This window comes from Natrix helvetica (assembly GCF_964273705.1).
Source record: "Natrix helvetica genome assembly, chromosome: 4".
Taxonomy (NCBI): Eukaryota; Metazoa; Chordata; class Lepidosauria; order Squamata; family Natricidae; genus Natrix; species Natrix helvetica.
The window spans coordinates 126,414,962-126,430,354 of NC_138550.1; the positions used below are offsets into that span (position 1 = coordinate 126,414,962).

At 35.3% G+C, this 15,393-nt stretch overlaps 1 protein-coding gene across 1 annotated transcript in view; it reads left to right on the forward strand.

Annotated features, from left to right (window-relative positions):
- The window catches only part of LOC309392194 (chloride channel protein C-like), a gene marked incomplete at its 5' end in the record, with an annotated part of 87,013 nt that extends 77,697 nt beyond the window's left edge, over nt 1-9,316 (forward strand). The window contains 3 exons of the mRNA XM_081953194.1: nt 6,277-6,364; nt 7,684-7,779; nt 8,899-9,316. Of these exons, the coding sequence (XP_081809320.1) occupies nt 6,277-6,364; nt 7,684-7,779; nt 8,899-9,129 (415 nt within the window). The 3' untranslated portion in view covers nt 9,130-9,316. The remainder of the gene's footprint in view (nt 1-6,276; nt 6,365-7,683; nt 7,780-8,898) is intronic.
- Nucleotides 9,317-15,393: the final 6,077 nt, after the last annotated feature.

Here is a 15,393-nt window from a genome sequence, read left to right on the forward strand (position 1 = left end):
CAATCTTCTCTTCTCTGAATTGCTTCAATTGCTGAGTACAGAAGTACAAAAGATCTGGTAAAAATTTTCAAATTTATTGTATTATTTCTACATATAATTTATTGCATCAACGCTATAAGTATATTATGAATAGGTTTGAGTCATAATTAACAGTACTAAGACTTCGTATTTAAAGCAATACTTTGGAATATATGCTGTCCTCTGTAGCACAATCTTATAGAGGCGTTCTTACATTGCTTATATATTTTCACACAATAACATTCAGTCTGTAATATTTTCCAACTGCCCTGTTTTAGAAAGTAACTAGCCCATAACCTCATGTTGCCTGGGTATTTATTTATAGGGGGAAAATGTCTGGACCAAATGTAATTTCTAATGTTGGATTTTCCCCCTTACCAGAGAAAGCCCTCTTGTGGAGTACTGTGAAGTTGTTACCATGGCAACTCCACTGCACTGTACAGTAGAAGCCATTTTACAGCAGTACAGTAGAAGCCATTTAAAGGCACAACAGGCTGTATTTTAGCAGAACACACACACTGAGGGGTGTTAGGGGTGTCTTACCCCCACAATATTTGTTTCCAGAGAGTAAGTCATCTGTGGACCAAGAAATGTGTCTTTGCCATCATGGAATTAAATTAGATTAATAGAAATTAATGTCATGCAAAGATAGAAAAATATTTTTGAAAACTAGGAATGGTTTGAGGCATTGATTGCACTATTTACGGGTTTTCAGGAGAATGGCAGAGGAAGAGAAATTAGATTGGTGATAAAAAAAACATGTCTCTCTTGTGAGTATGACTTGATGAAGCAATGCTAGAAAGCATAGCACTGCTAGAAAGCATAGGGTACACACTTTACTAAGCACTTTATTAAGATAACAACAGTAACAGTTTTGACCTATGAACAATGATTTCCAGTCTTGTACTACTGCCTGGATTCCTACATTTGATGTGCATTTGAACGTCTGCCTATAAAACTGATGCAGTTAAAAAGTATTTTTTTCTTAATTCTGAACAGATTTTTCTTATTTAGTATTGTAAATAGAAATAATCTGAGAAATGCAAATGCACACACAGGTACTTATGCACCATTTTAATTTTATGTAGGGCTTTTATAACTATTATTTAGAGAAGTGCTTGGGTAAAGATTTTATATAAGATCTTAAAGATGATTTTTAAAATTATTTTAAGCATCAAGAGTTCACTTTTTACATGAGCAGCTATGCAGATGCACATTCCTCAGAACAAATAAAAATAATATAGAATGTGAATTAAATTTCTGAAAGGTCTGTTAAAAACAAATGTAGCTGAATTGCAATCTGTAAGAGTTTTTGAGGCAAGAGCAATTTGATGTCATGTATGTGAAAAAAATTGCATGCATAGAAATATTGATCCTATATTTGTCTTATAGCTTACAATAAGTACATGGTAGAATTGTCTAAAATTGAAAGGTAATTGGACTTTTTAATTTTTTTTGGCGAATTGGATTTTTCCATGTATTTTCACAGGAAATGTAGACAAGGCAGGCTTGAAAGGTATGCATGCTCCTAACCATAGCCATGGGCTCTGAATCCACTCGTGATGTCCATTAAGGTCTCTGAATTAATAGACACATAACCCTAACCCTAAGCGGATTTTTGGTGAATGGGATTTTCCATGTATTTTCTCAGAAAATGTAGGTAAAGCAGGCTCAAAAGGAATGTCCATTCCAAACCATACTCATGTGATCTCAATCCATTGGCAATGTCCATTTCGCTTTACGAATTCATGAAGACTTAACTCTAATCCTAAATGGATTTTCCATGAATGTGATTTTCTCATGTATTTTATCAAAATTGTAGATAAGGCAGGCTTGAAAATTATGCATCCTCCTCACCATACTGATGTGTTCTGAATCCATTTGCGATGTCCATTTTCCTCTCCAAATTGATGGAGACCTATTCCTAACCCTGTGGATTTTCTGCCAAGGCATTTTCCCATGTATTTTTCCATGAAATATAAATAAGGCAGGAAACCCTACCATTTCAAAGAAATGATTTTCCAATCTCTTCTTAAAAACTTCCCATGTTGGAGCATTCAGAACTTCTGGAGGCAAGCTGTTCCATTGAGTAATTGTTCTAACATTCATGAGATTTCTCCTTAGTTCGAGGTTGATTCTCTCCTTGATTATTTTCCATCCATTCTTGCCCTTCTTTCAGGTGAATTTCATCATTAAATTTGGATACAATATTTCTCAGCTGCAATTTTGCTTTTAAACATATGCAACCCTTGACACTGTTGTTATTTTTACATTTTATCACCTACACAATTACCTTATTCAATTTGTATGACCTCTCAAAGTTGTATTTGAAGAGAGTAGTTCTTCACATACAAATAAAATCAATCAATACAAAATATCAGCTAGTCAGTTGGTGAAGCCCATGTCTGGTTTTGAATAGCTACCGAAAGCTGTGAAAGAGACAAAATCTTGAGTGTACTTGATTGTGAGCAACAGGTCACCAAGATTTCATTTGGAGACTAGAATGGAAATGTAATATGAAGTGCAATTAATGATTATGAGAAGACTTTTAAGGATTTGTTATTCTTACTGGTAACTAATACCTTTCAGGTGTTTTAGACCATTATCTCTGTAATTGGCTATGCTAGTTGGGATTCAGTCTGAGACTGAATCATAAAATATTTGGAGGGCATCAGATTGGCTACACCTCATTTAAGTGTTTAAAATGTGATCTTCCTGCCTGTTTCCAGGTTCCTCTGCTATTTCTGCTGAGTATGTGTGAGACTGGAATATAACACTCCATCATCCTTCCTTCCACCAAAAATAGTAGACTAATGGGCTAGCAGTTTGCTTTTTTCTTCTATTTTTACAATCCATCAGTTTATCTCCTATAAATATGAGGTATTTGGAAACTAGTTAGGGAAGGCAGGGAGAGTGAGATATAACAATGTAAATTTGAGCAAATGAAATCCTGGCACTTTTTAGAAAAAGAAAGCATTGTGAAACTGCCATACATTTGAATGATAGACTGAATCATGAAGAAAGATTGCATTTGAAAAGATGGAATTTGAAAAGAAATGAGGTGCCATAATTGAACTAGCTACTGGATATTACAATATTGTTATCATCTGGGTGACCAGTAAATTGGTATGAATTGGACATTTTTATTAGACCTACAGACTTTATTGTGCCATAATGTTGTTGTGCAGAAAGACTCTAACTGTATATATCTTTTGTAGCTGGCTTGAAACAATTTCTTAAATTTTCTGTCATTGTAATGTGTAACAGATAAATGGCCATTTCCGCAAGGGTTGATGCAAAAAACATTTCCCAAGCTTATAGATTTCAGCATAAGCAATGGGAAAGTTAATATCTAATGTGAGAGTTGGAAGTAATAGTATCCTATTCTAATTGGGTATAGGATGTTTGTTTTGTAAAGCCTATACCATGAAATGGAAATGCTAAATCACTTTGCCAGACTATTTTGTAAAATATACTTTTTACTAAAGCGATTTCTTCCTTTCTAAATAAATAAAGAACAGAGGAACAATTGCCAATTCAATATCTGATCTCTAGAACTTCCTGTTAACGTGAAAATATAGTGAAATATGCTCAGGCTGTTCAGTTTTAAAAACCTGAAGACATGATAGGAAGGATATATGTAACGTCAAAGAATAAGTTTGTTATATTTCTGAAGTGTAACTTCAGTGAGTCTAAGTCAAACAATGGACACTCATTTTTTGCTTGTGTTCTAACTCTTTCTTTCAATATGTGTACATATGTCTTTTTCATTACATAGATCCCCCCACAAAAAGTCTGACTCCTCTGTGATGCCCTATTGGTTTATTTCAGACCAATTCTGAATAATTTTGAATCTGCTAGTCAAACTCTTATGCTAAATCAATGTTTGTGATCTTTACCATTGTACTCAATGTATCATACATTTTAACTTCACCAAAACACCACTATTAGTATAATAAACAACTACTAGTTTAAAGTATTTACTTGCTCAGATACAATAAATTATAACCCTAAATTTTGTTATAATTCCAAACTATTAATTTATTTTTTATTTATCATTTGTGTTTGAAACAAGTGAACTGGTGAAGTGAAATGAAATTGCTCATGTACCCAAGACATCTGTGGTGGAGGGAGGATCAAGGGAGGGGCAGATGACAAAAAGAGCAGTTATAAAAAGAGAGTTATTGAACAGACAGGGGGAGATCAAAACTAGATTAGAATTGACATCACAAGGGGTACAAGTAGAATGGTGGTCTTATTTACAGATACAATCAAGGTTTGCACAGGATAGGAAGAAGGAAGGTATTGCCAAAGATTACACAACATTAGATAAACTTTTGATACAGACAGAAAACAGGCTGATCAAAGTATTGTATAGATTTTTGTTGGAATATAAACTAGAGGAGGAACATGTCAAAGAAACTATGGTCACCTGGGAGAAAAATTTCGGTTATAATGTGGAATTGGCTAAGTGGGAAAAACTTTGGATACTTAATCAGAAACTAACAATGGCTATGGCGTATAAAGAAAACTTATGCACAATATTGGAAAAAAGAGAATACACCATCAGAGCTAGATATAATCAGAAAAGTGTTGGCCTGTGCGGAAGCAGATAGGCTCACTCTTGAACTTAAAAATAAAGGGGAATCAGAATATTTTGAAGTCTGGAACAGATTTTATGATTGGTATAAGACAAGGTGACAAGACTGGACCAAACTGTATATATTGGGATTGGACAAAAGGATAGACAATGTATTAAGTAGGCTAATTGTTAATGGTTGAGACTAGCTGTATGTAATGTGAATATATGGTCACTTCGACTTCGCGGTACTACATTGTTTTAAATGTAAAAATAATAAAAATATATTTTAAAAAAAGAGCAGTTATATTAACATTTAACTGAAAGGGATAAAGCTTGAGTAGTGGTACAATGCTGTTTTTCTTATTTTGATTAAAGTTCTTGATCCGGTGGATTTCTTTCTTTCTTTATGCGCTTGCAATTTATGCCTTTACGTGTACCATGTATCATGTTGGGTTTTTAATTACTAATAGTAATATTTTCCAGCAAACAAGTTGGGATCATATAATGTATGCTTATATATCAATAGGTTGAAAATTGAAGAGGTGTCTCTTTTGACATACACAGGTGTTAAGGGCATGAAATAAAGATCAAAGATGTTATAGATCTCTAGATCAGATCAAAATGTAATCTAATGCTGTTTATTATATGTCCGTGATGGTGAACCTATGGCACATGTGCCACAGGTGGTACCCAGAGCCCTTTCTGCGGGCATGCAAGCTGTCGCCCCACCTCAGCTCCACGGCGCATGCACACATCTCCCAATGGCCAGCTGGTTTTCAGGTCTCTGCTGTGCATGCACGGAGAGGCGGGGCACATATGCACAGGTTGTGCACACATCAGCAGGGGCCGGGGCGTGTGTTGTGTGGGTGAGTGGGGCACATCTGTGGAGGGGGAAGGACGCACATGGGGGGTCATGTGCACCTGCGTGGGGCAGAGGGCACACAGGGGGTCACATGCACATTCAAAGGGGGTCGCAAAAGCATGCACAGGGAGCAGCGGGGGTTGCATGTGCATGGCACACGTGGGAGGTCATGAAAGTATGCGTGGGGGCGGGCACATGTGGGGGAGTCATGCGTGCATTGCGTTATGGATGTGCTTATGTGCGCTTTTGGCACTCGGTGCCAAAAAGGTTAGCCATCACTGTTCTATGTTATATGAATGATCACCTACCCATACCTTATACTTATTAATATAAGAAATAAATAGTTTTCAGTATTCCCTGATGTTTTAAATATGCTTTACTGTATTAAACTAATTATCAGAATATATATGTCTCTCCCTCTCTCCCTCTCCCCCCCCCCTCTGTATTAGTATTTGCAAGTCTGTTAAAAACAAATGTTGAAATAAAGATAAAAAGATTTTTCCTTAGGCTTCCCATCTTTCAGGGAAATTAAAAAAGTGTACAAGTGCAAAACTTTGTCACTGCTGTTATCCTGATGCAGAGATTATGATCTATCCTGGGTCCACAAGTGACTTTGGATTATGGATCCCATAATCCATAGCTAGCAGGACCAAATATGATAAGAACATCAATCCTAAATTTAAAAAAAACTAAAGTCCACAAATTCAAAATTTTGCCAATTAAAAAGAAAACAAAGCAAAAACATTCTCATAGAAGTCTCATAGAAGTTTTGGACATGGACATCTGGTGATAAATGTTCTTTCTGTGAAACTAGGCCTGAGCTCTGTGTGCTACTGGAAAATGAGACCATTTTTGAAATGGAAGACACTGAATCCCATCCACCTTTTCTGCCCTATCAGAAGGTAATATTTGCTTTCTTTTTAAAATTGTCTCTCATATGAAAATTTAGTTAGGAAGGAAGGTTGTTCACTATGGAAATAATACAGCATTTTAGGTTTTAAAATAAATAGTATAGAACACTTTGAGTTGATGTATCTTCCTTCCTTCTTTCTTTGCTTCCTTCTTTGCTTGCTTCCTTCCTTCTTTGCTTCTTTCCTTCCTTCCTTATTATTCTACTCCAGTGAGACATCATACATTACATTTCAAAAGTCCTGGTTTGGCCCATAACTGTATTTCTACAACATGAACCTGCAGTTGTGTGTTATCAAAGCCATTTTTAATTATTAAAATAATAGGATAGAGCTTCAGTATGCCTCATAGGAAAATTTAGTTCCTGATCTCACAAGAAATTTAGAGATAATTTATATACAACTGTGCAGTTCTATTATAGTAATTATCTACTACTGCTACTGACATCATTAAAGCCATACTGGCATCTGTCCTCAAAAATCTTGTCAGTGCTTGAAAAATATAAACAAAAAGCCAACCAGTATACCTATCTTTCTACCCACTGTTCCTCTTTTTATTTCTTAAAAACTGCTTTTTGTTGTGAATGAAGTACGTTTCTTAGTCTACCATAATTATTTTAACAAAGATTAAATAGCTCCCCAAGTTGCAAAAATGGTATTCTTCCTGAAGCAAGCTTCCTTATTTCTTTCTTTAATATATGATTGTTTGATTACCAAACACTTGCTCCAAAATTATTACATCTGTGGACTAAATTATTTGATGAATTGCACTTATTCACCAATAATGAATTGATTTATTCACAAAAATAGAATATTTTATTCCATGGTTTTTCTACTTCTATTTATTATGTATTGCTATAATAAACTTGTTTCAGAATATTGCTGTATTCATGAAGCCTTATAAATTACAACAATTGCAAAACAAAGTACCGTATATGTATACATAATTATTGGCTTGTATTCTCTGCTCGAACTTAAGCAGCTCTTGATTTACTGGGCTTTGCAATTTTATTAATCTTATGCAATACATTTTCGAATATATCTTATTCTTTTGAAAAAGCACTTGTTGCTTTTTTAAAACATAACTACATAGGAAAATGATTTTCAGAGAGAAAAATTGCAAGTAAATATTGAATTTTGTACAAGGATTTTGCATCATAGAATGAAAAAAAAAAGCATGCATTCTTCAGTGCTCCAGAGTTTTCTTTTTCTTGCTATAAAACCAACCTGGTTGAATTGTTCTACACAGTTGGAGTCTTTGTATGCTATATAATTACACTGTATTATTCTAGCAATTATACTGTATATTCCAGATCAGAACTGAGAAATTACCCAATCAGCAGTGGATGACTGCTATGTTGGCTTGCTATACTACAGACCCTCGATATCAGCAACTCTTCATCAATCTGGTAAGAGTGAAAGCAATTCTAAAAGCACACATTTCCTTTGCCTACAATGTGTTTGTTATATTTTCTCTTCTGTTTATGACGGCTGTGTCAGTTACACTGATTTACATAAACACTGCCAATCCTGGGACGATATACTCTCAACAAAAGTAACTGAGTACAAACAGCATTCCTGAGTTTTAATTCATATTATATAAACATAACAGATGTTGATACAATGAGCCAACAAAGGGGAAAAAAAGGAAAGAAGAAAACAACCATTGCATGTGGGCCAGCAATTAAAATGTTTCAGATTATCAAAAAGATGCAATGTTAATAGAACATATCCTTTAAAAGTCAATATTTGATTTCTATGCAACCACAAAGGCGCAGTATTCTGCATTCATTCCCCCCCCCCCCCGTTTCTCTAGCCATACCCCTAATAATATAGCAATGAAAACCAGGGAGCTGATAAATGAAAAAAAAAAATCGCACCAGTCTGGCTATCCCTCTGCAAAATGTGCTATTTTTAAAAAATGTAACTTTTATCAAAGAAATTTCTAACTAGATAAAAAACAGTATAAATATTAGAAAAGAAAGAACATGAGGAAAAATTGTAAATAAATAAATAAATAGTCTGTGGTTGTAAATGCATTTATATTTTACCCTTGCTATCTAAAGTTACATCATGCTTTCCTTCTTTCCATAAAGTTCTTTTCAATCCTCAAATAAATCACAATTTCTCTTTGTTTCAAGCAAAAAGTCTATAAGGGTTTCCACTTACTGATAAATGTAGTTATTGATCTTTTTCTAATCGAACAACATGCCACATCCTTGGATCAAATGATTGCCATTTGCAATTTTCCCAGCCTGGTTTTGACAAGCAGTCAGTTGAAGAAGCAAGATTACTTAACGACCATGTGCTTTTCTTAACAACCTCAGTGATTCATTTAACAACTGTGGCCAAAAAAGGTCATAAAATTTGGTATGACTCATTTAATAACCACCTTGTTTAGACACTGAAATTCTGGTTCCAATTGTTGTTGTAATTGTTCCTTTTTTAATCATTTTAAACTACTAGTAAGATTTTTTTTTAAAGTTTCAATCTTTTTCTCTGAATCTGTTCTTTATTTTATCTTTCAGGATCCATATATAAACAAATCAGCAGTATCAGTTCAAGCTCATTTCTCACTGCAACGCACATACATCATATTTCGATCTCTGGGTCTTCGTCACTTAACAGTAGTTGATTTGCAGAATAAAGTTGTTGGCATAATCACTAGGAAAGATCTGATATCCTTTCAACTAGAAAAAAAACTGGGATCCCAGAAAGCATCACACCAACCTCACTCAGATGATGAGCTTTTGGACTAGGGAATAATCCAAATGAAGATTGAACTAACCATCAAACATTATTGTATTCTTTTTTTGGTGGCAGTGGTGATGATGGTAGACTTAACATTTTTCATAGTGAATGATAGAAATATATAACTTGTTTATATTTAAATATCGTAAATTATAGGGTTTTTAATGTTCAAAGTATGATATATGGTTCATGCACAATTCCCATTGTGACTGTTTTACAACAAATGAATAAATGAATGACTTGCATAGTTGTTTGCATCTGAATCTAAGATAGGACATATTCTGTTTTATATCTATCTATCTATCTATCTATCTATCTATCTATCTATCTATCTATCTATCTATCATCTATCTATCTATCTATCTATCTATCTATCTATCTATCATGTTATATACAGTATATGTAACTTAACTCAGAATGGCAGGAGGAAGAATATATATATATATATATATATATATATATATATATATATATATATATATATATATATATATATATATATATATATATATATATATATAGAATATTAACATACATAGGCTCTGATTCTTATATACTGCAGTAGGCAGATCTTCTATAATAGTTTGCTTCATTTTTGTCTTCAATAAATTTTATCTTCATAAAGATATGAGTTGTCACTGAGTTGTGTCCAAGATTCTATCACAGACTAAACTAATGTTGAAGAAAAAGCTTTGAAATCTGGCGAGCAAAGCTTTGTTGTTATTTTGAGCTGAAAGATTACACTATGACTGTATAAAGCTTCTATAAGTGCTTGGTGAAGTCTACCTAGTGTATCAAAAATTGTAATGCTTTAATATGATAGAGAAGAAACTAATTAAATACAGGGAAGTAATCATGTATGCTGTACATATTTCTTTTTATTTAAACTAAATTGTCATTAAATTTTTGTTTTGGTCTACCATATTTTTAATATGGCCTTCGCAAACCTTTGGACACTAAATATATTCCTCAGCTTAAAAATGTTATGCTTTACTGATATAAAAAATTCAGAAAATCAGCATTGCTATAATATGTCACCTATATATGAAGAAAATTGGAAAACAATCCAGGATGGATTTGGGAAAGAATGGAGCAAAAGATTATCACCCTGTTTAGGGAAGAAAAATCAGTAATCTTTACTTATTTAAATGCTTACTGAAATACTTTCCCCAAATACTGCAAATTGTTTTTTAAAATGTATTGCTAGATCATCATAAAACAATTTTATACATACATGCATACTTATACACACACACACGCACACACACACACACACACACACACACACATCCTGAAAGCAAATGGCAAAATTTGATTAATCATAACTAGTGGATTGGATGTATTAACAGAGCAAACTGATGTAGAGGATGCTAGTCAATGACATTTTATAAGATCTAATATTTTTGACATAAACTGCAATTATTTATATTACATTTTTGGCATAGTAATGATGAAAAAATAATTGGTAAAATAATTGATCCAATGCTGAAAAGAATGATCAAGCATTAACTGCAAGTGGACTTTTTATAACATGGAAGTGAAAGCTGAAAGAGCAAGGCAGAAAGACAATTTTGAACTTGGGATAGCCAAGAACACAAACAATTGGATCATAGAACAAAGTAGTTTAACCTTGCAAGAATACGGTGACTAGCCAAGAAAGAGTCCTGAGAATACTATGGTTGGCCATCTAGGAAAGCAAACAAATGGATCAAATTAATGCAGAGTTCTGAGGCATAAATATCAAATTATCGTATTTTGGACACATTATATGAAAATGCAGCTGTCAGCGTTCCAGATAGCATCCAAAATTAAATCAGAGTCCAAGGCAAAGTATTGCTCAAATTCCAATTTATTAAGACAGCCATGCTGGTACATCTGGGAAAACCCGAATCTGAAGCCTATTAGTTTTCCCAACCCAAGTTAAAGTTCATGATCTTGCCCCCACACCCACAAGTCCATCACATAGTCCAATCTTCCACTGCCATGCTGGCAGTTCCACCCATCCAGTTCCCGTCAGGTGCAGAGATACCAAGACAAAGGATGACCCTGGCAATCTAGGAAGGAATTTTATTTTGGCTACATAACATTCTACTCTGTACTATTCCCCCTCCCTATTCCCCACTATAGAAAATAACATAGTAGAATAGAAGTGTGGCAAGCCAAAGATCCAAAAGGATGATGGCTGCAGGCCTGACAGCAGCTCTCTTGAGGAGAGGGAGGAAAAGGGAAAGGAAAGAAACAAAGATGATTAGTAGCAAGATGATTACAGCAACTATAGGTGCAACATTGGGAGAATTGAAGGCCATCCTGGGCACAGAACAATTTAGAAAAGATCTGTCTACAAGGTCACTAAGAGTCAAACACTGATTTGATGGCTAATCAGCTAATCATGTCTTCTGACATATTTGTGAAGAGATTTTACTTTTTATTAAAAAAACAAACCCTAATATCCAAGCTCACTATTTGTTGTAGAAGTTATTCTTAAAATTATCTGGAAGAGGGATAATTTGAAAAATCCTTGCTCCAAGGTTACTTAGTATGTGAAGAACTAATTTCATGGTTCTTAAAATCTCTGCCAAAACACTGGAAGATTACACATGAACAAAATCTGAAAATTTTCCACATGTACTTTCAAAAAGAATTTTAATTGAATACTTAAAAGTTCTCAAAAAGTTAATATAATCAAAGTTATTTATTAAATAATTAGATTAACGATCTAAAAGCTACTTTTTACATTATACTTAGTAATTATATCATAGATCATGATCTACTTCAGTGAAATACTCTGCTATGTATGAAGAGAAAATTGTACTTTACTCTCACAATGGTTGGATAAAAAATAATTGGAATACAATAGGCTCATTCAGTTCTAGAGGCTTTATATTAGCTCATGTATCTGCACTAGTTCCTAGTTTAATAAGACTTTACCCATTTCTACTTCCTGAATCTGTCTGTGAATTAGAATATAGTTCAGTGGTGGGTTGCAGGTGATATGCCCCGGTAAGGGTGTACCGGAGCCTGCCCGGAGCACTTGTATCATTCTGGTACGGTGCTCCAGAGGGCCCACCCACCTGCCCGTGCTCCTTACCTGTCTTTAAAGTCTTCGATGCTTCCGTGCACATGGCAAGTACAGCACCTGTGCGATGCTCTGCCAAGCAGCTGGAGCATCCCAGAGGTTCACGGAGGCACCACTGGATGATAAGATGCATGGGCACACTTCACACATGTGCGCATGTGTTGCACGCGTGCACTGCACACGTCCATGTGGACGCCACCGGGCCCATTCCAACTGTACCAGTTGGAACGGAATCCGGAACCCACCACTGATATAGTTGTATGCCAAAATACACTTCTGATTTTTGTGTTGTAACTTACAGTATTTAAAAGTGTATACAATATGTATATTAGGCAAAACATATAGTTTAATTGCTTTGGAGTAATGTCTTTTGTTGAAGATAACAATAAAATGTATATTAAGTGAAATTTGTGAATCCAATGCAGTTGAAATCAGTCTTCTTTAATCATACAATATATTCTGCTACAGAAGGATGCTCTTCTGAACTGCAATCACTGCAGTGCAGGGGTGGATTCCTGAAGGCACTACTGCCTGTTTGCTCCTATGTGCGCTTTGTGCGTGCACTTGATGCATGCTGTGCGTGCATGTGCAGTGTGATTAAAATTGTTCTGCGCATGCAGAAAACAAGATGGGAAACTGGTTCGGGACGTGGCAGGCCTGGATCGCTGCTGGTTCCAGTGACCAGGCTGCCAAGCCACTACCAGTTTGGCCAAAGTGGTCCAAAGTGGTAGGAACCCACCACTGCTGCAGTGACCCATGACTCTAACTGTATAAATTACTCAGGTTTTTTCTCCCTTAGTCATGCAGCTGTATCTAGCAAGTCACAGATATCCTGTTTTATTTCTCAGTGCTTCAAAACATTCACCATGTATTCATTTCTATTTTCCTTACTTTAACCAGATTAATCAACCTGTGTTTTTCTTAGTTTATTTAATAGTATCCTATTCTAGAGGATCATTGCCCCTGGTGATTTGTCATACAGCAAATAAAAAAAAATACATTGACTAACCCAAAGGAAAAAAGAACTCTTTATTTGGTCCCACACATGAACAGGAATTGCCAACATCAGAACTCTTTTGAAATTGGATAATAACCAAAGGCAAACAAATTGAGTTAGGGGAAATCAGTTTGTAGTCTAGGTGTTTTTAATTTTAAGGCTGATCATATAACCCCAGAACGGAATAATCCTCTGACAGGGTATTTCCTAGGTATTAGCAAACTCCATTTTTTTGATGGCATAGTCTGTCAAGTTAAATAGTTTTAATTTGTTGCATTGTTGTGTAAGATGGTGTATATAATACTCCTTTTTCCTATTTTCCCCACAGCAACATTAGATGAATTTATTTATTTATTCAATTTCTATAGCTGCCCAACTCGACCCAGGGACTTGTGGTGACTTACAATTTTAAAATTATAAAACAATTAAGAAAGTAAAACAGTAAAACATCCAACAAAAACACCCAACAAATAAATAAATAAGTACAAACAGCAACCATCATGGTTAATAAACTAATAGTAAAGTAATGGGTCTCTTATTACATTCTGAGCCTCTTACTCATGTACATAGCCAAGTTTTTAAAGCTGTGAAAGCCAACTGGATTGGGGCTTTTCTAAACTCTAAGGGAAGAACATTCCATAAGGCAGCAACTATAGCAGAAAAGTCTTCTAGTTCCCATCATTGGACACTCATTGACTGATAGGACCTGCAGCATGCTCAATCTGTTGGCCAGGTACAGACTCTTGGGAAAAGACAGTTCTTTAAGTACACAGTTTGCTACCATTACTCCCACAAGACAGGGCCTAATAGTGGCTCTTCTTCATGCCTGGTCATTTCCATGCCTTGTTTTTCACCAGCAGTGCTCTAGGCATCTCTTAGCCCATTTAATTTTCTGAATTCCATCATATACCATGGTGAGCATTCGGAAAGCTGGGCATGGAGAGTCCACTTAGGCACAATTTAATCTAAAGCTGCTGTTGCTTTGTTATTCATGCAATTGCTAAAGCTTCAATCAGACCTAGAAACAGGTTGTGTAGAATAACCTTAAGCTCCCTCTATAACTCAATTGGGTCCATAAGTCACCTGGAAAAGGCCAATCTAGTAGGCCCAGACTCCCAGTAAAGAGGGATGGCAGCAGAGATCTGGCACTACTGGATGGATCATGGCAAGGGAGACATTCATATTTCTTTCAATCCAGAAAGTTCCAGCATTGTCCCAACAGGAAAAACCAGATCAGGTGTATTACCACTGTTATGAGTTGGCCCAGGTCTATGGCTGCCATAGTAGATACAAACTCCTGAGCTACCTCTGACCCATGCCCAGTGAAGGCAGATTAAAGTCCCTAGGACCATGACTCCAGGAAACTCCCCTGTCTCCTCTGCAGGAGCTCAGGCAGTGAAGTTAATAATCCCAGAATAATCCCAGCCTTCCTGTGCTGTTGCCCAATTTAAGAAACAGTATCTCACAATGGGCAATCTGTGGAGTAAGGTGCTTGGATGCCTTCTAATTATCTCAGATAATCACTGCCACTACACCTCTCTTTCCCTGTGGTCACAGCTGTTGCCAAATCTGTGAAACCAGGTTGGGCTGAGATAATATGACTGGCCTCAAATCCCTAGCCATCTTTCATTTTTCAGGGAGAACTAGCATTCACACTGTTCCACTTTCTAATCATTTTATTTTTATTAATAAAACTTGAGTAAGAGTTGCTTGATCACCTACTAGTCTTTAGTGCACAAATTCATTTAAAAGATTATTTGTATGTAATATTTCTGTGTTATAAGTTATTATTAATTCATCTAATGAATATGTTTATTAGTTATATTTATTTGTATCCACAGTACTTTTAAATTTTATATAAGTAAAATAATAAAGCCCCTCCCCAAATAATGATCCAGTATTAAATAATGATCCAATAATAAAAAATGCTGGAGTTTTCTTTGTGAAGTTTGGTTACTGGGCTCATGCTAACAACATAAATCTGTAGGAAATAGATGGAGAGGCATATAAGAAACATAGAATTCTTCCACTGGCATTACATGTTCTCTTATGCCAGGAGTCTACAGTAGGTTATTCAAATTTAGTTCATGGATTTGATGTAAAGACCACCTAGATTCCAATTTGGACCTTCAGAAATTATTTGATCTAGGCCAGAGATAGCTTAATGCAATCCAGTTTCAATGGATACATTGAACCAGA